Raw genomic sequence first — 23,074 nt, forward strand, 5'->3', positions numbered from 1 at the left:
TGAGAAACTGGAACTTAGCCTACAGAATAGTAGGATTTGTAGCCAGTCGCTCTGTTCTTAAAATAGACTGCCATTGTAGACTGGAAATAAATAGCTCTTACCATCACTGGCAAAAAATAGCCTACATGCAGAAATATCTTCAACTGAAAAATCTGTAATTGTATGATGTAAATATGTCTTATACTTATCTGTGCATAACAAAAGGACAGAGCCATATTAAGGCATGGGGTTTAACAAGGTAATCGCATAGACACGGTTCTGGATGAAAAAACATCTCGACTGTGTTTATCTATGTTTTCATTAGTTTCTAACATTTTTAGTATAAGAAATAGGCTGATGCACTATTCTGTTTATATTGAACTATTTGTATAATCCAAAAGTAGTCAAAGAATGGTTTTGAACAATGATGTTTATTAGCCTTTCCATTATCCTGCTCTTAAAGGGCTTGTATCCTATATTTATATTGTATGTTATTCTTGAGGTCCACTCATAATATTTACATTATCAAAATGAATTTCCACACGACCTTTTTCCAACCTCTGTTCATCACTTAAAATTAAACACTGTGTTTTTTTTTACCGTGCTTTTAAGACACACAACAGATTTTATGTTAACAAGGTGTGTTATGACTGGCTTTCCAGGTTTTGCCCGAGTTCAAAAGTAGTCAAGTCTGAAACACTCCTTATTACATCAGTGCAAATGGACAGAGCTTAACCTGAACACTAAGGTTTTCCGCGCTGATATAATAAGGAGTGTTTCAGATTTGACTACCTCAAAAATTGTTATTTGTGACACCACAAAAATAATACATTTAAGTATGTGAACTGAGATTTGAATGGTATGTATGGTGTACTGCAATCTAATGAGGTCTAATGAACATCTGCTTAAAACATTTAGCACATATAGAGTTTGCATGTATTAACGCTCCAATGACACACCCTAGCCATGATAATGACTTTTTTTCTGGTTGTTTATGTAAAGAAACTTGGTCTTTGGTCACTTTTCAAAGTGAAAAGATGAATTCTGGAAAGCATCACTGCAGTAAGCATGCAGTAATAAATTAGTAAATTATTAGTAGCAGTATTCAGCTCTGACCTGTGTAAAAGGCATTTTAAAGGAAGAAAAAAATCGCTGCTGTCCAATCAAAAACATGTATCTCCATTTTTGTCCATTTTTAGATTTCCCCCTGTCGCTGCTCTGTACACTGTGTAAATAATTCTGGATGAATGGCCCAATAGAAATGATCCAAATTACTTGGAATAAACTCTTATTTTACATTGACTTCATTGAGTTAAGAATGTTTCCTCTGTCCTGTTCTGTCCAAAAGTCGCCATTTTGGAAATGGATGCTTTTCATTGAGCAGCGACTAAACTCACCTGTTCAAAAGAGCAGCAAATCATGAGGAAATTAGTCTGTAAATACTCCTTAAACTACAAACCCCTTGAAATCTGATATTAAATGTAAAAAAAAATGCCCAACAGACAACACTTCGAATTTTCCAAATGACGCTGCTTGATTTCTTCACTTTTACAGAACTTCTGAAGATTCAATCTTACATGAGAATGGAGGAGAACAACTCTGAATAACTGTTCCGTGTGTTCTGGAGACTCCCCTTGTCCTCACTTTCAATTCAACAAGCCTTATTCCCTTCAACAAAGAATGGAGTCTGAGGACACCAACTGTGACGAGTTTCAAGAGAAGGCGGGCTTGAAAAGAAAATTAACAGGCCCACCCAGATTACTTCTAGGCAAAAGCAAATCCGCAGCTCAAGATGAGAAAAAGTCCGATGTTCAAGCTTCGAGAAAGCAGCGCCGAGACAAAAATAACGGCACGCCGAAGCACGAGGTGGAAGAACACCAAGGCAACGGTGATGCGGGTTCTGAATCGCAGCAGGTTACGTGTCAAAGCCTTCAGCCTGCCTTCGCTGTAGAAGAGGAAGAAACTCCGGCAGATCTCCAAGAAGAGTCTCAAGAAACGGTCTCAAATTCAGAGCAGGGAAAGGTCAAGGGTCAACATGGCAAGTGTAGGCTGAGAAGAAGCCGAGCTAAAGCAGCAATTAGAAGGGTCTTCTTCCCTGCCTTTACGTGTGTTAGAAGAAGAAAGCCATCAGATATTAAAACCGTTGAGGATGGGGAAGACAAGGCCACACACGACAATGGCCAAGATGCTCTAACTAGTGATACCAAATGTGAACTTCTGCCTCTGTCAGGTGACTCCTTCAACGGGACTGAAAGGTGTGAAAAAAAGGATGGCTCGAAAAAAGGCAAAAGAAAGTTCCATGCAAGAATATGGCCCATTTTTAAGAGACTTTCAGGGATGCCCAACAGCAATCAGAAGCAAGAGAAAGGCTGTGTGGGACAAGATAATCATACTTTTATTGAAATAACCTCTGAGAAAAGTGCTGCTGATCAGTCTGATTACTGTGCTCCTGGGCCATCTGGGGATAAAGCTGTGGATGAGCAGCTGAAGGGATCAAAGGAGATTCATGAAGGCATGGCAAGAATTCATGAGGAAAGCTGTCCAGAAAAAGAACTAGATCATGAGGAAGTGGGTACAGAGAAAGTAACACTGAGTGCAGAGGTGAACAGAGACGTGAACACTGCAGTCAGTCATGAGAAGGTGGAACAGTGGTGCTGTCCCGAGCAGGATTTAATCCAATGCCATCTCCCAAACATTAAGGATGAGGAGGACACAAGGATGCAGAATACTGAGACCTCAGAACCTCCTGGTCTCTTAGACTCTCAGATCACCTCAAACTGTGTTAATGAGAGTGATTCAGATATCAGTGTTCCTGAAGCCTCCCCAGATATTGCTGTGGCCTTTCTAAATAACCTAGATGAGATTGTACCGGTTGAAAATGAAGTGAAATGCAAACCAGTCATTACAATAGATAGTGTTCACTCATCGGATGAAGAAAACCAGGAGCCTTTGGAAAGCAGCGCTCCACAGCGCAATCTGCTGTCAGCACTTGTTGCAGTGAATGGGTCCTGCCACCGATTTAAGGTTAACCGAGCAACAAAGGACACATTACACACTCTGGACCAAAGTGACAACAATAGTCAATTTTCAGAGATCATGCTGGTGCAGACAGCTTTCTCTTTGGTCCATGCAGCCATAAGCAGTGCTATGGAACAGCTTTCAGCTGAGCTGCAGAATAATCAGATAGACCAGGACCATGCTTAAGTGGCCCATGTGTTTCATTTTTCTTGTATTTTCACATTTGTTCCCCTGAGATCCACTTATGAAGTGTGTGTGGGTTTATGTAGTCTACCAAAAACAGTCCTTAACCATTCTCCAGCCTCTTTTTTCCTTGAATTCTAAGCAAAATGGGTTATACACAGCTAGGAAAAAATGAAGAGACCACCCTACATTATCAGTTTAGGCAATGTGTTTAGGGGAATTAACATTTGCATTGTATTTCATAAATCATGGACAACATTTCCCCTAAATTCCAAATAAAAATATTAGCTATTTAGGGCATTTATTTGTTTACATAAAGGACAGCTGCTCAAAACAACTGCTCAGATAATACACAGACAATACTATAATAATTATAATGCAAAGAAATCATTATTCAGATTTAAACAACACTGTACTAATATTTGAACTTTGAGAGCATTCAAAAATCACTATGGTGAAATTACCTTGACGGCCAATCGCAGCTTTCATGTCTTGGCAGACTCTCCACTAGTCTTTCACATTGCTGTTGAGACTTTATGCCATTCATAGTCTGCAAATTCAGCTAACTCAGCTTTGTTTGATGAAATGCCTGGAATACAATGACTGCCATACACATAGAGACGCAAATTTAAGAAAAATAATTAAGTGGTCTCTTAATTTTCTCCAGAGCTGCAAAATGCTGGAAAAGTATCCTTCAACTGATAGCAGGCTTTCTCAAATAACATATTTGTACATTTTTTCCCTTTTCCTCTTAATGTGGTAATTCCAGTTAGAACACCCGTTCACAGCTCCCCCTAGCCCTAGCAATGCTTCCGACACTAGGAGGGAAAGGACTTAACACACGTCTCCTCCAATAAATGTAAAGCCAGCCACCGCAGCTTTTCAAACAGGACTGAAACGGAATCGCCAGGCAGCCAACGCACTCTGGCTCCCCAGCTCGGCCACATCAGCTGACAGAGGCCTGAGCCAACATTGCTTTAAGAGTGATAAGGGGACAGGATGCCATCTACCCACCTGGAGAGTGCATGGACATTGTGCTCTCTCTTCGACCCCTGGGCCATAGTGAAAGCGCATTAGTCTGCTGAGCCACTCAATGTTTTATAATATAGAAAACCATCAAGTAGAGGATTTCCATGGACATGAAGAACCATTTCACAAGACAGGATCACTTCTTTGAGTTGTCCTGGTTTCATATAAAAGCGCTGCCATTTTGAGAAAGTAGAAAGAAAGTGTCTGTTTTTGTTGACGTGCCTTTAAGGCTGTATATGTAAATGACCTTTGTTCTTACTGGTTGCCCTTGATTTTTCTTTATTAAAAAAATACTGCTTACCGTTTGTAGGCTGGAAAAAAAAACAGCTTGACTTTTATGACCTCACAGAAACCAGATGATCAAAACCAGGTTGTTTATGCAGCTTAGTTTTCATTCATAAACTGGGGAGTGAAAGAGTTTAGCTGTGTTTACATACTTGAGGAAATACAGTTTTCTACCATATGGGCCCTTTAATACACATAAGCCATACTCACAGCATGCAGCGAAGAATACATTTTTTATTGATATCACTGGAGCATCACCTCACTGGTGTCTAGCCTCATGGTTGGAAGGAAAATCAATGTTCTTTGTGCAGTAATCAGTGTTAGATGAGTTAGCATTGTATTGATTGCATTTTAACCATGCATGGCTGTGACATTTACAAGAAAACAAGATCTGTAAAATTGCTACTAGTTTGAACTATCATGCATACTAGCCTGTATTATATGTAATGCTTTTCTTGTTTTGTGATGTTCACACAATAAATGTTATGTTATTGCAACATGTGTACATTGCCATGATTTGCAGCTGTTGCCCTGTCTGTTGCAAATAAACAAATACATCTACACCAAAGGTTGCTGGCAGGCCACTAACATCACAAGAGTTGGAATAGGCAATAATCTGCCTAAAACGCAAAACTCATGAGGGCTTTATTTCATTATTTCTCCCACAGTTTATATTTTTAGCTAGAATGTGACATTATCTTCATATCACTGCGACATAAGCCTAGTTTCTATAGCAATGGATTACCCACGGACTACAGTTTGCAGCTACACAAACACATGGTTAAATTTTTTCCCTTGATTTGTACCTCCAAGGAGCCTTCTGTTGTGTAAAACAGTACTCCATAAGCCCTTCATATGTTGACTGTGTGGAGACTGTACCCACAGGACTCAAAGGTTGGCTTTAAATAAATGAAAATATGTGGTGAGAGCAGACAGGGAGAGAAGTCATTTATCTTCCTGGGGACCATGTTCATATTTAAATGTAGACCATATAGTAAAATGTTTCACGCTCTAATTCACCTGTTAAGGGTAGGACTAACTTCCTCAGGTCTCTCCTTCAGATCATCTAAGACTGATTCAATTCTTTAGAATAGAGGCTGAAATATGATTTGTAGTTTGTCAAGAAACTGGCAAGAAAAATGCTTCATTTCTCAGCAGATGCTACCCTCTAGTGGTAACAAGAGGAAGAAGGAGACTGAGGTTTGGTTTTCCAGAGACGGATCGATTCAAGTCCTGCACTGCACAGCTTTCTCAATGGAGAATCTCCGTTAAAACATAGTGTATTCCTGGACGAGGCTTAATCCCTATCCAGGAAACCAACCCACAGTGTTACCACAACATTCAGCATTTCTTACCTAATGCCAATGAAACACTGTGATATTCTAGCCTAAAAAATGGAATACAGTTAATTGAAAATGCCATTTATTTAAAAAAATAATAATCAGAACAGAATCGCACACAACATTACTCGGAGCTCATAAAATAAAGAGACTATTCAAAATTCACTCTACAAGTATCACACAAGTATCACAGACGTTAGCTTTTCACTGGTTTAAACTTCTCGTCACAGTACACCTACCTCTTCTCAAGTGTTCAATAAATACAACTCAAAATCTGGTCTGTGGACTTTCCCGACACAAGTAGAGAGTGAATCATCTTCATCATGCGCTATTTACCATTCTGTTAGAGCCGTAAAAGGTCAGCTCTCAGTATGTACCACACAATCTTTCACCAGCGCTAATGACAGGTGACCTTTAAGACAGTGTGGTTTTAGGTGACAGAGTCAGGGATGTTACTGCAGCTGCCTTGAACTTCAACATTATTATAGGGAGACGCTTTCTCTTCTACTGACAAAACCACATAATACCAATTACGCAAGATTTTTGTTTATGTGCTGAGAAGCCAAGAGGAGTTTTTTCAGTGCTTTCAGTTCCATACAGTGATGCCTTTGACAGGCTTTTAGAGAATCACTTAAGCAGAAAGCACCAGTTGGATACTTTCATTACACTGCACCTAGTTGCGCAAGCGTCTGAGAACATTTCCTGAAATCAGCGCACTATTCTAATGTGGCAACACCAACGTCCCATGTAATGAAAGAAAGAGTACTACTTTTGTGATTCAACCACAGACCGGATTTGGTTGGGCAACACTTTAAGTGCTTTTAGTGCTTTTAGTGCTTTTAGCGTTGCTTGGCAAATATTTCTAAGGCACTGAACCAGATCTCACAGAGGATTAATCTCAGGTTTTTTTAGGGTGGACTGTTCAGGAATCTGAATGGCCGCAAAACATTCATCAAACAATTCTGTACTGATGTAGTTGTTGCAAGCACAGTTCGACTCGAATTTGAATTCAATGTCTGTGCCGGTTTAGTTTTACGTGCAGTGTCAGTCATAACACTCTTAGAAAATACAGTATTACTGAACAAAACACAACACCTGGCTCTTCAATCAAGCGGTGCTCATTTACATCCACAAGCCACGACAGAATATACACCAACACTGAACTCGTCAACACAGGGGTTTTAGAAACAGCACTTCTTGAACTCAAACGAGGGGGGAGTTGTATGAGACAGGACAATAGAAGAGTGTGTCTGAGGTCAAAGCTGAAGAACATCTTCCACGAATGAAGACTGCATGTCAGTGCAAGGGTCCATTGAATAGCACCGCATCACTCCACAGTCACAGCATCCACACTCTCCTGAGACACCTCCGAGTCCAGAGAGTAGCAGGAGCTGCCGTTGTCCTGAGTGTCCCGAATGGCCTCCTCGGCCGCTGTGGCCACCGCTGCGATGTCTGGTGTGCCCTCGCAGCCGTGAAGGAGCTGGCCACAGAAGCGGCCGTAGCGGTGGTAACGCAGTGGCTTGCCCACATGGGCGAACATGTGCTCCTGCAGCTGGCTCTTGTGGGAGAAGCGCAGGTTGCAGACAGCGCAGGCCATTTTCCTCTTGCGGGTGAAACCTGCTGTTGGGCTGCTGGCCCCCCGCTTCAATTCAGCTGCCAACTCGTCAGCCAGTGCCTGGCTTTGCCGCAAGGCCTCCTCTAAAGTGCCTCTGTCCACACGCTCCTTCTGGGCCCGCCTGTCTTCTTGTCCCCTGGCATCTCCACTTCCATCTTCTGAGGGCCCCCCCTCCATTAGGCTGCTGATAGAGGGCTCCAGTGTGCAGGCTGCATGAGTGAAAAGGTGTTCCTGCAAGCCCTCAGGCGACAGGCACCGTTCGCCACAACGCGGACACAGCAGTGCCAAAGGACCGTCCTTGAAGAGCGCCATCTGACAAGGGCTGCCCTGGGCAGAGGGGAGCGAGCCGGACGCGTGGTGTTCCTCCTCCCCTTCTTCTTGCTCCTCCTCTTCCACCCTCTCCTGCTTGATCCTGGTAGAAATGGAGTTAGAATCGTCCCCCGAGGCTACGGAGGAGACCCCGCGGAGGCTTCGTGATGGGCGCTCCGAAGGAAGCACCTCGAGCCCCACAGCAAGAGTGGGACGGCCGGTCTGAGAGCGCTCAGCCCGAGTACTGGAGCGACCATCTTCCTGGTCTCGTGAGGTGCTGGCAGCCTTCAGGCCTGAGGACTCTTTAGCGGTCAGCTGGGAGGAAATCTGGATGCCGTAAAGGTTGGACATGCGGATGGCGTCGGAGGAAGCGTCAGGGCCACCCTCACCTGCCTTGCGGCACAGCTGGTATGCGTGCAGGAACTTGATGCCTTCCTGCAACCTGCCCTGATCCACAGGCTGCTTAGGGCCCATACCTGTGTACATGATGTGCAACAGGTAGCTGAAGACATCTGGCTGGATGTCTGTGGGCTGGATCTTAATGCACTCACTGAACATTGGGAAACAATTGGGATAAGCTTAGCCAATATACATATACTGCATATTTTCTGCATAGATTAATCATATATCTGTATGAGATATATTGGCAGTTCTCTGTCAAAACTGACACTGACACACTATTCCAATATCATTGTGCATCTCTAGAATTCTAATTGTATATTGTGTTCATATTCAGACCAGGGGTGTCCAGTCTTATCTGAAAGAGTGGTGGTAGGTTTTTCTTCCAAACAATGAAGAGCATATGTGACTTATTCAATAATTTACTTTTAAACGATTAATAATGTGTCCTCTGCTTTATTGAAATGACAACCTACCCCCACACCGGCTCTTTCCAGATAAGACTGGAGCCTAATCATTAATGTGTTCTTCATCTTACAAATGTGCTTACTCTTAAAATCTCATCAGGGTTGCACAATCCATGCCCTAGAGATTTACCAATCTAATGTAACACCTGATCCAGGTAATAAAGGCCTTCAGGGGCGTCTCAATTTTAGAGGCAGGTGTGTTGGATCAGAATTTTCCAGGGTGGTATATCTCTAGAGCCAGGACTGGGTACACCCGACTGAACAGTAAGAACATCAAGGGCATGTAGCAGGTTGGCTAACCTGGACTGATGGATGAAGATCATCTTGAAGTAGTTGGAGAAGGCAGCCAGCACCGCTCGATGGGCCTTAAAATACACGTTGCCAATGGCCACGGTACAGTCGCATAGGAAACCAAATTCTCTTTGGACATTCAGTTGCTGCAGGAGGAACAGACTATGGCTAGACACGTCCATGTTGTCCCCTCTTTTAGCCTAAAGCCCTGCACACAAACAATCATGTCATTAGGAATAATATTGAGGGGAAGCCATGAGGCCTGCTTGTATTGAAACAGGGTTCTTCAAGGTAGTTCTGGGCAATATGACAATGTTTATCCTTATTGTGATGAAATAAATACTCTGTTCTGAGCCAAGCAAGTATAGCAAGTACTTCAACACTGACCTTAAAAATTAAAAAAGACAGTGTAACTACTCCTGGTTAAGTGCATTTAGTTTAATGCAGTGTGTGAAATATTGAATAGAAATCATATGTTCTCTTTTGATAGCATTTTGCAAGCAAAGACATCCAGTGGTTGCTCAGACAAGAGATTACCCAAAGTTGTGTTGTTTCAAACAGACAATTACAGAATAAACAGAAAATTAAATCCTGTATCGCAATTATCTGTATCTCAATTGTTAGCTAAAATGTCAACTTTATGATATCACCTCCATAATTTCAAATAATACATATTTGTTTGCTACTGTATTTTAAATGTATGGTCTAGATTACATGGCTCTGAGGAAAAACCTTGTATCTCTCATTAGTCAAGAAATGTTCGACAAGGCAAAAATATCACATTTTATGTATTTTTCGTAACAAAAGACATTTTAATTAGAGGGATGCAAATTCTGGAGACATTGAAATATTGGTGACACTCGTGTGGTAAATGCTTTACAGCCGATGGTGGTCTAGCAGAACTGGCCTTGTCGGGTCTTGTTAAAATCGTTCAACACTGGTTGTTTCCTGTTAATACACATATGAATAAATATAATTATGAATGCATGCTGTGTATTGTTAAACACTGCTCAAAGTTCAGTGGTGTTACATTTATGCCACATTGCCCACCTCTACAGTAAAGAAAACCATTATATGTAAAACTGCAGCACCTCAAAACTTAATAATGAAATGACTATAAAAAATTTTTGGCTATTTAGCTTGGATAAATTGCTAAAGATGAAGAAACTGTTGTAAATGGTCCTGCTTTAAAAGAACACTTCTACATAGCACCACTGCTCATTCCACTATTGTTACAAGTCTAAAACCCTGTTTTTAACCAGTTCAGTGAGATTCAACAAGACGCCACAACGGGCGACCTCTACTGGTGAAAGTCAGTCCAGCTTTTTTTGTGCACATTTTTTTCGGGGGAAACCTAGGCCAGATGTTTACATCTGGATGGGATTGTCCCAGCGACTCTGACGTCTGCTACACGTCTGCGCTTGGTCTCACACGTTACATGCGTCCAGACGCACAAGCGCTCACCGTGGGAAACAGCAGTGAAACGGTGCGATTCACAACTTACACCAAGTGAGGTCATATCTAAGTGACTTGCTTGGCATGATACGCCGAGCAGATCACGGCCGTGTCTGTTGTTCGGGGTGAAGTGGCAGTGCTTGTGTCATCCTGAGTTTCTTCTAAAGGCTGTTGATCTGAGACAATGCCTGAGTGGCGGTACACAGACGCACTTTCCCCTCCTATTCAAATGGCGCTACTCGTTGCTGGAAGCGTCAAATAGCAGACAGACGAGCACTCGCTGCTTGTAGCCTGTGCTCGCGTTTTCCCCTTTTCCTCCCACCCGCCAGCCTTCGGCTTCAAGACAGCATCACATTCATTTTCACACGTCTGCTCTAGTACGCCGCCGATGAAGCAGTTGTCGAAGAAACGGAGCATGCACATCCACAAATCAAGCATGCACGCGCTCGCGGACAGAGGAAACACGCTGAAGAAAACGCAATCTTACCGCCTACGTGCGTGAAAAGCGCTCTGTAATATTATTGTTCTTATTCTTATTCTTATTATCTGGTGCGTGCTGCTGCAGGAACGCGCTCGTGCTGCTTCCTATGCGTCTGACGGACGGGCTCTGCTCGGGCTCTGTCACGTGACCGTACATTAGCAGATGCAGACACAACGCATGGCGAGAGGCACGAATGTAAAAAAAAAAAAAGAAAAAAAAAAAACAGAAGAAAAAAAAAAAAGAAAACGAAATGTTGCTTCCCGTATAGCTGGCATGGTGGTGAACGTTAGCTTAGCCTTTTTTTATAGGAATTCTCCTCTCCACCTTAAAAAAGTGCACTTATACTCTGCGCCTGATTAAGGTGGAACCGAACATTGGACACGAGCATAAACTTACAAACTCACACAACAAGTTAATTTAAGCACGATCTCGAGGACAGGCCTCCACGGGTTTATTATTATTTTCGCTGGTCTAACGCTCACTTAGACTTAGGCCTCCTGTTCCTTTTCTCCATTCCGTTCCGAGACGGCACGGAAACATAAAAGCGGGCAGGCAGGCCGTACCCTCCTCGCTCGCACATATATTTCATGTATGGTTGCATTCTCACTGGCTGCCCCTGCTGCGCGGTCGTGTTAGGGCGGGCTGCGTTTCTCTCTCTCTCTCTCTCTCTCGCTCTCTCTCTCTCTCTCTCTCTCGCATTTGCGTGTGCGTTTGCGTGCGCAAACTCGTGAAGCGGCTGTGCGGAAGTTCTTTCATCCCTCCTGCTCCTTCTGCTGCTGCAAAAAAACGAGGGGGCGATTAGCTCTCTCCCCGTCCTCCCAACTTTCCTCCCGCCTCTCGGGCCAAGAAAGCGGCGAAAGCCCGCGGCACCGCGTCCCAGCTCGACTCTGTCGCTCGCCATCGGTCGGCGCACGGAAACGCGGGTGAGTTTTCTTATTCTGGCCTTCTCCGAATGTAAACATTAGCTTTTAGCTCAGGAGACACTGAGCTCTTCCTCCTCCCAGTACGTGCGGGGGTAAGCAGCGTGGGGGCGGCGGGCTTGCGGGAGAGAGGCACACGCAGTCAGCGAGCGAGAGAGGCAGAAATTAGAGCTCCAGCCCCGTGGCCTTTTCGCTGCCGTTTACTCGCACGACCTCGCGTATGAACCCGAGTCGTCCGGTCCGGTGTTTCGGCCCACTTTCGGACGAGGAGAGTTTTGTTTTTTAGTTTTTTTTTTTTCAGTGCGGGATGATTGACAGCCACGACGCCCGCATGAGTCTGACCCAGGAACGAGCCAATCAGAGCGCAGGGGCGGGACTTACACCCCTCGGCTTCTGCACAACAAAGAGAAAGTACAGCTAGAGCGCACACTTACAAACGCAAGGCGTGCACACCTCTCGTTTTCACTATCAGTATATCTGAGGAGTTTACGGGCCTGTATGCATCTTACTGAGCTTGCTGTTAATAGTATACAAGAGAGCCAGAGTGTCTTTATTTTTTAACATATCGATACAGTTCACAGACTGTTAGCTATAATCGTTGCGATCATGCAAAAACCTTGCACTTTTCACTTTTTGACATAAGCTGAAAGTGGCAGCTGTTCTTTACATTGTGTTCAAATGTAATGTTGACTGGACCAATAGAAATGCTCCGGTGAAATATTTTACAATTAATTTATTTGAGCGTTAAGAAGTTAGTTTGCAATTTTGTTAGATCGCAAAATAGTCTTGCCGCTATGTGTTCATGTATTATACAGTTTCAGGTTCAGGTGCGTTTCCTGAAATCCGGAGCGGCGGCTGTAGTCAAATTCATCCGGACGTTGTTTTGGAGGAGAAGCGAGGGGGTCGTTAAAAATGCACGAGTGTGGCGTGAGACTAGAGCTAGTGGCGTGTGTCTCATGTCCAATGCGTGACAGTTGGCAGCCCTACTTATGTATAAATATACTATTGAAATATACTACTGTCTAAAGTATAGCTAAGTAAATAATAATATGCATAAATATCTCCAATAATGCGATTTAACAAAATTTCAAAATTTCAGTGTAAAGAAAAATTAAGATGAAGTATATTACATATATAGTACATATTAATAATAACATTACTTTAAGTCATTTTTGGTCATTTATATTGGTTCAATAATCCTGAAATTTTGACACAATGTAAAAGACTTGTTAAGTCACCACATTTACGTTAAGTGACAAAAATGGAGATCCGGTTTTGCGCACCAGTGGTGGGGCAGTAAAAATGTACCAACAGTACAAAACAGTACAGTAACAAACATCTTAGTTTTTATTACATTTTTACTTTTCCATAAACTATAGTTTATGGGGGGAAAAAAATCTACCTACCACAAATAACCATTTAATGTCAACACAGCCTCTTTCCACTAATTCTATGTATTGGGTTGCAGATATTTTTATGTATTTAGTTTATGGAACTTTCTATGAGAAAACTACACAGAACTGTATTGAGTAATTGATTGAAGTTCAACCAAACCCCCTATGTGTTACAATAAAGATGACCCATTATACCTAGTCGTTTTTTCATGTTTTGTAGCTGTGATGCACAGAAGGAACAGGAGTTCCACAGAGTTGTGCTGGAATATTAAAATTATAACACACATCTACTTGGAAAATTAAAACTAATATAACAGCAGTTATGACCTCTAGAATTAACTATGACCTCTAAAGTATTTTTTCTTATCTTTGATACACCAGTAAAAATATAAATCTGTACTTTCACTTAAGTACAGGGTTTGTGTACTTTGTCCGTTCCTCAAATTGTTTGAGTGTATTTATGCCATTAGATTAGATTTTACACTAAGCAACAGCTGGGAACTATAGTGACAGTGGGCTGAGGTAACCCAAGTGCTGGGTAAAAATAAAATAACCCAACAGCTGGTTTCACACCACTAACCCAAATACTAGGTAATTGAGTAACCAAAAAAACAAGAAATAACTTAGCAGACCCTCTCAGCTGAGGAAGTCAAAATAACAGTCTTGGAGGGCTGATAACTCTCCTTACCACGTCCACACGTATCCAGATATTTTGAACTTTTTTTTTTAAACTTGATTCTTGATGAATTTGACATTAGACCTTGTCAGATTTTTGATGACTAAAACTATTGAGGTTTAGAAACCCCACTAAAATGAAAAGCCAGCGTACTTTAGTCAGGCCAAATGGCAATACAACAAATAAAAAAAATAAAATAAAACAATAAGTATTAGGATTTTTTTTTTCCACTAAGCAATTCCTTTAGGATGAATATCTATAAGTTCAGGCTGTGTGTGCTGTACAATGTGTGTTGTTTCAGGCTAGATTTGTTGTTAGATTGGATCAAATTCATTCTTATTTTCTCTTGTATGTGAGCCAGCATTTTCAGTACGCACTGATCCTAATATCAAAAGGATACCAATATCTAGATCAGAGAAAATAAATAAAAATAAAAATAAACTTTTCATTTGACTCGTGTGAGAAAGGTCAGTAATAGGAGAAATAGGAGTCTTCCAAGCATTTGCCCCATTATCAACAACATATCAATAACTTTACTGCAAACAAGAAATGCTTCTTTGTACTGATTCTCTTTTGTATATAATTGTATATAATAGTATATAATAGTTCTAAACAGTTTACATTGCGTAAGATCTTCCTATAAAATATTATATATAGTATATATTTTTCCTCATACAGAGAAAATTAACGGCATAATCAAATATATAATTTAAAACTCTGGTAAGAATTTGTATTTAATGTTGAGGGTGACACTAAATCACAAACATTGAAATTTTCATTTGGCAAAGGCATAATAAAAGTAAATTGATCAAATAAGCTACTTTCATAAATGTGCTGCGTGTTCTTCCAACCACTTTTTGGAAGCTTTTTTTTGGATATTTTAAAAATGCCTTTTTACCTTCTCCCGTCCAAATGAACACTATGTTTAGGTGACTGAAAGGTTTTTAAGAACTCCTTCAGTGTAAAGGAGCAAACGCATGTTTTTGAAAAAGCTGACATTCACAATATTAACTTGCACATGGTTGTTGCAGATTACCAACTGGCTTTACTTTTTTTTTCATTACACAGTGACAGAATGTATTGTGCTCAGATTTGTCAAAAGCAACAAACACTAGGGATGGACAATCCGATACAGGCATCCTTTAATGGTTTTTATTCTAATTCAGTTCCGAGCCTTTGTGTTCAGAGTACCATCTGGTGAACCTTAATGAGCCGTTAATAAACATTCTTGCCCAGCTGGCAGCAGTAAGGACGTTCTCAGAAGGTAAATAAAAAAGTTTATAGAGTTTGCAGAGTGGAAATATTTTACAGGGAAGCATAAAAACTTGTAATATCTGAACCTTTATAAAACTTTTACCGAAACGCTCTGTTTTGCGCCGGAAGAACCACGCGCCATTCATTGTTTTTAAACAGCACTGAAGAGCAGAACCGGGAGGAGGCTACCACACACACACACACACACACACACACACACACACACACACACACTCTCTTGCTAAATGATTTGACTGCAATGTTTTTAAGGAACTGGATGTGAGTCAGACGGGATTATAAGATACTATAAATGTTTATGTGTATATATAGTGTAGTATAAAGCAATAATTAAAAAAGTATCTGCTAAACTAAATAAATCAGTCCAGAATAGTCTCATAGGAACTGTTACTAAAAATAATGGGATTTTACTTTAGTATTAATCTGCAGCACATCTTATCTAGACTGTGTGACTGTATTATTTATACAAACACCAAGACCATATTAGATCAGTATCGGCTGATACTCAGCATTAAAAGACTTGGATCGGATCAGGGACAAAATAACCTAATGGTGACAATCCTAACGTTAGGCGCTCAGAAGTATGTGGGTGATTTAAAGACAGCAGTGTCACCATGGCAATTTATTTTCTCTCTCTCCTTTTTTCTGAATAGGTGTTTGACATTGTGTATCTGCTTTAGGCTGTATTTAGGTCTGTATTGGCTGTTAAACTTTTTGAGGAATTTGACATCAGACCTAAAATTACTGAGTTTTAGAAACCTTGCTAGAGTGAAAAGCCAGCATTTTGACTAAAACTACCCCACTGTGTCTTGTTACTTCATACATAATCATGATGGTGGTGTGTTTTGTTTCTTTTTCTTCATAGTCCTCCACAAGGTGATGGCAAGGCCAAGCCACAGTGAGCATGTCTTGCAGCAGCTTAACAACCAGCGGGAGTGGGGCTTCCTGTGTGACTGCTGCATCACCATTGGTGACATTTACTTCAGAGCCCACAAGGCTGTGCTGGCGGCCTGCAGCTCCTACTTCAGGATGATGTTCATCCGAGACCAGCAGGGGACGGCGCGCCTCGATCTCAGCAACATGCAGATCAGTGCGGAATGCTTTGACCTCATCTTGCAGCTCATGTACCTTGGCCGTATCATGGTGGGCCACTTTGAGTTTGAGGAACTGAAATCCTCCATGGCTTATCTGCAGATGTACTACATCCCCGATTCTCTGGAGGATCTACGAGACATCCGAACATCCAACCTTACTCCATCCTCTTCAGCCTCCTCCTCATCTAGCTCCTCGTCTTCCTCCAGCGCAGTGGGAGGCAAGATGATGTTCGGCGTACGCATGTTTGAGCAGCGGAGGCCGAGCCCTGCAGAGAGCGAGCGTGTGCCCAAGCTTGCAAGCACAACCACTCGTCAGAACATTAACATCTCAACTGTGAGGCCTGTTGAAGATGTGGTCCTCACACTTGCTCCAGCACACTCTGATAATCTAGTGGAGCAGCCTTGTGACTTGAGAAAGAGAACCTCGGGCCGAAGCTCCGCCATGAAAGAACGGCCCCGGTTTGGTCGCACTTATACATGTGACGACTGTGGCTTTGTCTTCAGCTGTGAGAAGCTGCTCATCGAGCACATCCTCACATGCACCAACCGCAAGGCTTTCCAGACACCGAGAGCAGGCAAGGCAGCTGACAACGACTCCAGCAAAGCTGAGAGTTCAGCCTCTGAGGGACTGGAAGAACATAGAGCAGTTTATAAAGGTGAAGACGAGTGGCCTGACAACAAGTCGGACCCAGAAACTGTGATCAGGTCCATTGCCACAGGAATGGACAACGATCCAGCCATGTCCAGGAACATAACCATCAAAGTAGAGCAGGAAGAGGACTCGGACACAGAGATGGAAAACATCAAAGTGGTTCAGGTGGCTAACCACAGTGTAGGGAGCTGCAAGGTACGCCGCCAGACCATCAGAGCTGATGCTGCAGACCATATGAGATTTGACAGTGAGGAAGAGGCAGGAGGGTCTGCCATGGATGATGGAGCCAGTGCACTGGAGGGCCACAGTCAAGAATCCGGCTCAGAAGCAAAGGTGAACAAGATCAAAGAGGAAAAGCAGGATGGGGATTGCACTCCATGTGAGCTGTGTGGAGCCTTGCTCACCGAGGAAGACCAGTCTGCTCATTACATTTCAAGCCACATGGGACACATATGTGCCTGCGGAAGATGTGGCCAGGTGCTCATCAAGGGCAGGCAGCTGCAGGAGCATGCGGAGCGCTGTGGGGAGTCCCAGTGTGCAGAAACTGATTCCCCAGGTGAGGAGTCCCCGTTGCTTGAAGATGCGCAATCCATGGAGGAAGGCTTGCTAGAGGGCGCTGACTTAGGTTTCCGCTGTCCACTCTGTGGATTGATTTTTGAAAGTGAAAGCCTGGCCGTGGAGCACACGCTTTCCTGTCCTGAACAGGAGCCGTTCCGGCCGGCTGCCATGGAGGACGGCAGCGAGCCAGATCACCGGCGCAAGCACTTCTGCGCCATCTGCGGCAAGGGCTTCTACCAGCGGTGCCACTTGCGTGAGCACTACACCGTGCACACCAAGGAGAAACAATTCACCTGCCAGACCTGCGGCAAGCAGTTCCTGCGCGAGCGGCAGCTTCGGCTGCACACTGACATGCACAAAGGCATGGCTCGCTACGTGTGCCCTGTCTGCGATCAGGGTACCTTCCTCAAGCATGATCACGTGCGCCACATGATATCCCATCTATCGGCTGGAGAGACCATCTGCCAGGTGTGCTTCCAGATCTTTCCAAGCGGGGAACACCTGGAGAAGCACATGGATGTTCACCTGTACATTTGTGGTGTGTGTGGGGAGAAATTTCGCCTCCGCAAAGACATGCGGAGCCACTACAACCTGAAGCACACCAAGAGACAGTGAGAAACAGCGAGAGAGCGAGAGTGAGAGTATATCGTTACGTTTTTAAATAAGCCATTCTACATAAATGTGAGAGAAAATCTATGCACTTAGACACCAAATAATAACCTATAAAACTGCACTTTTAAAGGTATGCATAATCCAGGTGTTTTGGTCTGCTTTTGTTGTGGGATTCAGTGCCTCGAGCTTTAGGCATACCGCCATTTGTTGAATCTCAGTTAAACTCACTCTACTCGTAATCGATGACAGTATGTCGTTGTGTTTTACCTATCAGTCTAAGATCAAAACGTTCATATGTTTTAGACACAGCCAATTGGTCCATACTCAGTTGATATGCCAGGCTCTGTGTACCACCATACCTTATAAACGTTAAGTATTAACAGAGCTAATACTTCTATTTTGCCAATAAGGGCCTGTTTGGTGCTCTACATTCTCTGTGACAAAATATTACTTTCATCATTGTTACTATTGTACAGAAGCCCTGGAAGAGTTCTTCTTGTAGATGTTCAAGAACCACACATCTTCGAGGTTGAAAGAGAAAAGCTAAATAGCATTACAGGGTATTTTATATACCCTTTTGTTTTTTTACAACAGAACACTACAGTACTGAATTTATTACAAACCATTCTTGAAACACTCTCCAGCTGACCCCTCTAGCCTACTCAGCCGGCTTTGTCATCAGCCTTGATTCCCTTAAACGTAATCTGGAATTTAGTGTATTAACTATGCAAATGGAGATTATTATTATTATTATTATTATTATTATAAAGAAATTTGTTCAGTCAGGATTCAGTGTGAGCTTATCAGTTCTTTCGTTAGACATTACTGTTTTATTATTTTTAATTATTTAAATAACATCTGCTAGGAAGATTTTAAAAAATAATATGACACACAAACTTGAGGTATAGCTATGTCTTTTTTTCAAGCACTTAAAAAATATATATACTGCTGGGATAAACTAACAATGAATTAAGTCCACTTCTTACCACACCCTTCATACCATTTTTTTTGTTGTTGTTCATAGAGAACAATGCTATTTAGTTGGTCATTAGCAGTGTAAACTTTTCCAAATGCTTGAAATATTTTAACAAATCTTACATATTACATGTTAGAGTAGGTTTGGTCCTTGTAGAACAGGACCGTTCACAGTGTGGGCACAGGCAGTCTCATTAAGACGTCTTGCATGGTACACAATGACACACTTATCCTATTTTGATTTTTCCTTACTTTAAGTGAACTTGTTTTGAGGTGACTTCAAGGTTTTGGTGTGATATAAGCTGTGCTTAGCGTTTCATCTTTGGTCAGACAGACGTTCTGTAACAAAAAGTTGACAGTTTGAGGTGTTGTAAAGTTGTCATACTATGAGATTACAACATTAAAGACTATCAATTGCAAAGTCTCTGTCTTTAATAAAGAGTCCTAAAGCATTTATGGGAGTGATCCCCAGTTAAAGTTCATGGTGGCCAAGAGGCAGGTACAGGTTATTCTCAACCCTAGTTCTTGGAGGCCTTATCATTTATAGTGTTTTCTTGCTCTAATACACCCACTTCAGCTCTGAAAGGGGTTGGTAATAAGCTAATAGGCTGAGTTGAATCAGGTTGGTTGGACATGGGCACCCCGTAGCAGGGTTCAGAATTAGCCTAAACCATCTGATCAAGCTGCGTTCCTGTGTACTGAACAGTTTTGGTAGTTGAACAAACAATAGTTAGTCTGCCAAGGAAAAGCTGTTGTTTCACCCTGGTTTGAATGGGCATTTAACGTTGTAATACATTGGCAGGTGTGTATGGGTCATTCTACAGAAGTATAATAAAAAAACCATATGCCATTTCAGTGACAGATTATGTAACAGATCAACAAAGCTTTTTTGCTTAAAACTAAAATGTTAAAAATACATATTTAAAATAAAATAATCTTATTATTATATTATATAAACAACTTCTGAAAATTACTTTTCATGTGTAAACAGTTATGTTGCTGTTTTATGTTTGGGCATATTTGGGTCCATGAGAAAGAGAAAAATGCTATTTTTAACAATTTTTTGTATTATTTTATTGTTATTATTATTATTATTATTATTATTATTTCCCCTCTTGTGACTCTTTTGTTAAAACAGTCCAAGTTAATTTTGCACTTGGCTCTAAAAGCGAATAGCATTGTATTTTGTAAGAGTACCAGTGTGTTAGGTTGTGGCACCTAAAAGAACACACACCAAACCTTCTGAGCTTGAAGCTCTTATTTTAAGCTGTAAAACAATGTCTACTCATCTACTCAGGTGATCACACTGGTGTCACAGGGCTGTAGCCAAATGATGCACTTAATTATAATCTCAGTATGAAATGCACTTCTGTACAATGACCCATGTGAATCAAATTTATAAGCAATGTTAATTATTATATGCAGACCACACATTAAAACTTGGTCATTTTGTATCTGAACAGTACTGCACCCAGCTAATTCCAGGCATTAGGCATATATTATATTACGGTAACTCTATTGCATTCTTTGGTCAAATGTGAACTGTTGAGAGTGGCCTTTTCCTTTTAACCACATCTGTTAATAAAAATGTATTTAACTTTTGAGTGTTTTGTATGATTTGAGATAAAGTGAGTTACATTTCAGTTACATTTTCTATTTTCTTCCTGTTGCCTTTTTTCCCCTAATCAGTTAATAGTACTTAGTAGTAACAGAAGTGGTAAGCAATCATTTAAGGTGAAGACTAGAAGACAACAAGGTATTGTTTTTGTAAGACACTGTCAGGATAATTGAGACACAACATCATAGATGTTATATGAAGACCGTGAAACCCTCCAGCTGCTCCTTTACACTGTGTGAACCTCTCATAATAAATAGACCGTCTGAAACAGCCCTAAGTGGTAAAAGCCTCTGTGATTTTTGCTGATTTGTATTAAAAGCAGTAGTAGACAGCACACAGATTTGATCCAAATAGTGCTATTGCTAGTGCTATAGCAATGGCAAGTGCATTTTGGGCCAAAGCTTGAGCCAGCTGTGGATGTGTTCTGGCACCCAGATTGCGAAGAAATCCACAGAACTACTTGGTGGTCACACCATGAAGACTGATGACAGAAGGTCATTCAGCTGGAATGGCAAAAGGTGCCCAATAGTCTTTCTAGCTAACAGTGATTTCAATGTAAGCTTCAATACACGTCTAATGTGCTCTTCTGGAGAGCATGTAGCTAGCTAGCACTAGCTCTGGCCAGAACACCAATTAAACCTAAACACAGGTACGTGCTACTAGTCTACCATTTATTTTACTACTGGAAGAAGTTAGCTAGCTACCCTCTAAGTTCTCATACCTAAATAATAATTCATCTGGTATAGTTTATGTGAGAAATAAGGAGTGGATCGTTGTTTTACTCATGGGTCTGTCAGCTAGCTGTGTCACATGTTTGTAGCCCCACGCTCTTCTCCTCGTTCTCTGCGGCCAAACTGCACTTGGTCCATTTTTCCTCCCTGTAGGTTCATAAAATGGCTAGCGGAGAGCTAGCTAGCTTAGCCACCAGGCGTCAGATAATCCACTTTTCTGCATGGTTATGAGCTAGCTAGCTGATGCAGTTAGCTAAAGTTTTTAACAGTAATTTGGGATGTGAGTTTTGCTTGTTAACTAGCTAACAGCTAGCGCTAGCTAGCTAAGCTAACGATAGCTAGTGATAGCTTAGTAGCCGCATTATGCGGTAAGAAAACACAAACGTTCAATTAAAATATAGCTAGCTAAATATGACTTACTAAGTAGTTCATTATTCTTCAGTGTCATTATTATTATTATTAAGTGGTAAGTTCGCATACTTGACTCTAGAAGCACCTTTAATGTGAACGGACACTAAGCTCCACTGGCCAGATCTGGTATTTAAGCTAGTGTTAGCTGGCGCCAGGTAACTGGCATGTTAAATTCATTGGCAGGTGTGTATGGGTTATTCTACAGAAGTATAATAAAAAAACATATGCCATTTCAGTGACAGATTATGTAACAGATCAACAAAGCTTTTTTGCTTAAAACTAAAATGTTAAAAATACATATTTAAAATAAAATTATCTTATTTTATATAAAATATATATATTATATAAACAACTTCTGAAAATTACTTTTCACGTGTAAACAGTTATGTTGCTGTTTTATGTTTGGGCATATTTGGGTCCATGAGAAAGAGAAAAATGCTATTTTTAACCATTTTTTGTATTATTTTATTTTTATTATTATTATTATTATTATTATTATTATTTCCCCTCTTGTGACTCTTTTGTTAAAACAGTCCAAGTTAATTTTGCACTTGGCTCTAAAAGCGTATAGCATTGTATTTTGTAAGAGTACCAGTGTGTTAGGTTGTGGCACCTAAAAGAATATTATGAAAATATAATAATGTAGGTATTTATAGGTGTATATATATAGGTATTTATAGGTAGATATATAGGTATAATAATATAGGTATTTAAGCTAGTGTTAGCTAGCGCCAGCTAACTGTAGCTACCTCTAACACTCCACGAGTTGCTTTCATAGAAGAAAGTGTGTGTGTGTGTGTGTGTGTGTGTGTGTGTGTGTGTGTGTGTGTGTGTGAGTGTGATCAGTCAGAAAAAGTCAGGTTGTGAGGATGGCGTCGTGGTGCTCAGCACAGACTGTAGTTTGGGAGACTGTTTAAGTGCTGAGGAGCCTGAAGAGGTGAATGCCGCTCACACCGATGAAGGCCTGCCTTCTCCACAGGTAATGGGAATAAACGTTAGCTACTCATGTTGCCTCTTTCAAGATAATAAAATACAGCGATTCACAAGGATATAACAACATAATACTAAAATAACAGAAATCAGATAAATAAAAAAGTACAGTAGCACACTGAGCTATTATAAGTAAGGCGTGACTAAAACAAGCATTGGGTTAAGTTGACTTCCACCTAAGCAGTAGAAACAGTGCTGTGGCAAATCTTAGCCAATTAGTGTTGTGTTTTACAGATCAGGACCATAATGGACTTCCCCTGTTTCACATCAGTCCCTGGGTATCACGAAAAGACCTTGTAGAAGGCTTGTAGAAATCAGGA

At 41.4% G+C, this 23,074-nt stretch overlaps 4 protein-coding genes across 17 annotated transcripts in view; 3 read left to right on the top strand and 1 right to left on the bottom strand.

The window, feature by feature from the left end:
- Positions 1 to 1,647, top strand: part of mthfd1a (methylenetetrahydrofolate dehydrogenase (NADP+ dependent) 1a, methenyltetrahydrofolate cyclohydrolase, formyltetrahydrofolate synthetase) — a 26,847-nt gene extending 25,200 nt beyond the window's left edge. For 5 of the 8 annotated variants that reach the window (XM_072685044.1, XM_072685076.1, XM_072685090.1 and 2 more), the window contains one exon: positions 1,534 to 1,637. Coding sequence is in view for 1 of the 8 variants with exons in the window: in XM_072685068.1 (XP_072541169.1) it covers positions 1,534 to 1,542 (9 nt within the window). In the remaining 7 variants the exon portion in view is untranslated. Of the gene's footprint in view, positions 1 to 1,533 lie in introns of all 8 variants that reach the window. The other 3 variants (XM_072685029.1, XM_072685037.1, XM_072685068.1) reach the window with 2 other exon arrangements.
- Positions 1,647 to 4,991, top strand: LOC140560608 (uncharacterized). The gene has a single exon (XM_072685109.1). The coding sequence runs from the start codon at positions 1,660 to 1,662 to the stop codon at positions 3,181 to 3,183; it is 1,524 nt and encodes a 507-aa protein (XP_072541210.1). The 5' UTR covers positions 1,647 to 1,659; the 3' UTR covers positions 3,184 to 4,991.
- A 908-nt stretch (positions 4,992 to 5,899) lies between these two features.
- zbtb25 (zinc finger and BTB domain containing 25) lies at positions 5,900 to 12,056 on the bottom strand. Of its 7 annotated transcripts, none has more exons than XM_072685171.1 (3): positions 11,459 to 12,056; positions 8,925 to 9,123; positions 5,900 to 8,308 (listed from the first exon to the last, which is right to left on the bottom strand). In XM_072685171.1, the coding sequence occupies exons 2-3, from the start codon at positions 9,095 to 9,097 to the stop codon at positions 7,162 to 7,164; spliced, it is 1,320 nt and encodes a 439-aa protein (XP_072541272.1). In that variant the 5' UTR covers positions 9,098 to 9,123; positions 11,459 to 12,056; the 3' UTR covers positions 5,900 to 7,161. The 7 variants fall into 7 exon arrangements, with proteins under 7 accessions (XP_072541272.1, XP_072541256.1, XP_072541265.1 ...); XM_072685155.1 differs by having other exon boundaries at positions 8,925 to 9,863; XM_072685164.1 differs by having other exon boundaries at positions 10,858 to 12,056.
- zbtb1 (zinc finger and BTB domain containing 1) lies at positions 10,995 to 20,857 on the top strand. Its single transcript, XM_072685120.1, has 2 exons — positions 10,995 to 11,774; positions 15,979 to 20,857. Exon 2 carries the CDS (start codon positions 15,993 to 15,995, stop codon positions 18,030 to 18,032), a length of 2,040 nt encoding a protein of 679 aa, XP_072541221.1. The 5' UTR covers positions 10,995 to 11,774; positions 15,979 to 15,992; the 3' UTR covers positions 18,033 to 20,857.
- Positions 20,858 to 23,074: the final 2,217 nt, after the last annotated feature.

The sequence above is a fragment of the Salminus brasiliensis genome, chromosome 1 (assembly GCF_030463535.1).
Source record: "Salminus brasiliensis chromosome 1, fSalBra1.hap2, whole genome shotgun sequence".
In the NCBI taxonomy this organism is placed as follows: domain Eukaryota; kingdom Metazoa; phylum Chordata; class Actinopteri; order Characiformes; family Bryconidae; genus Salminus; species Salminus brasiliensis.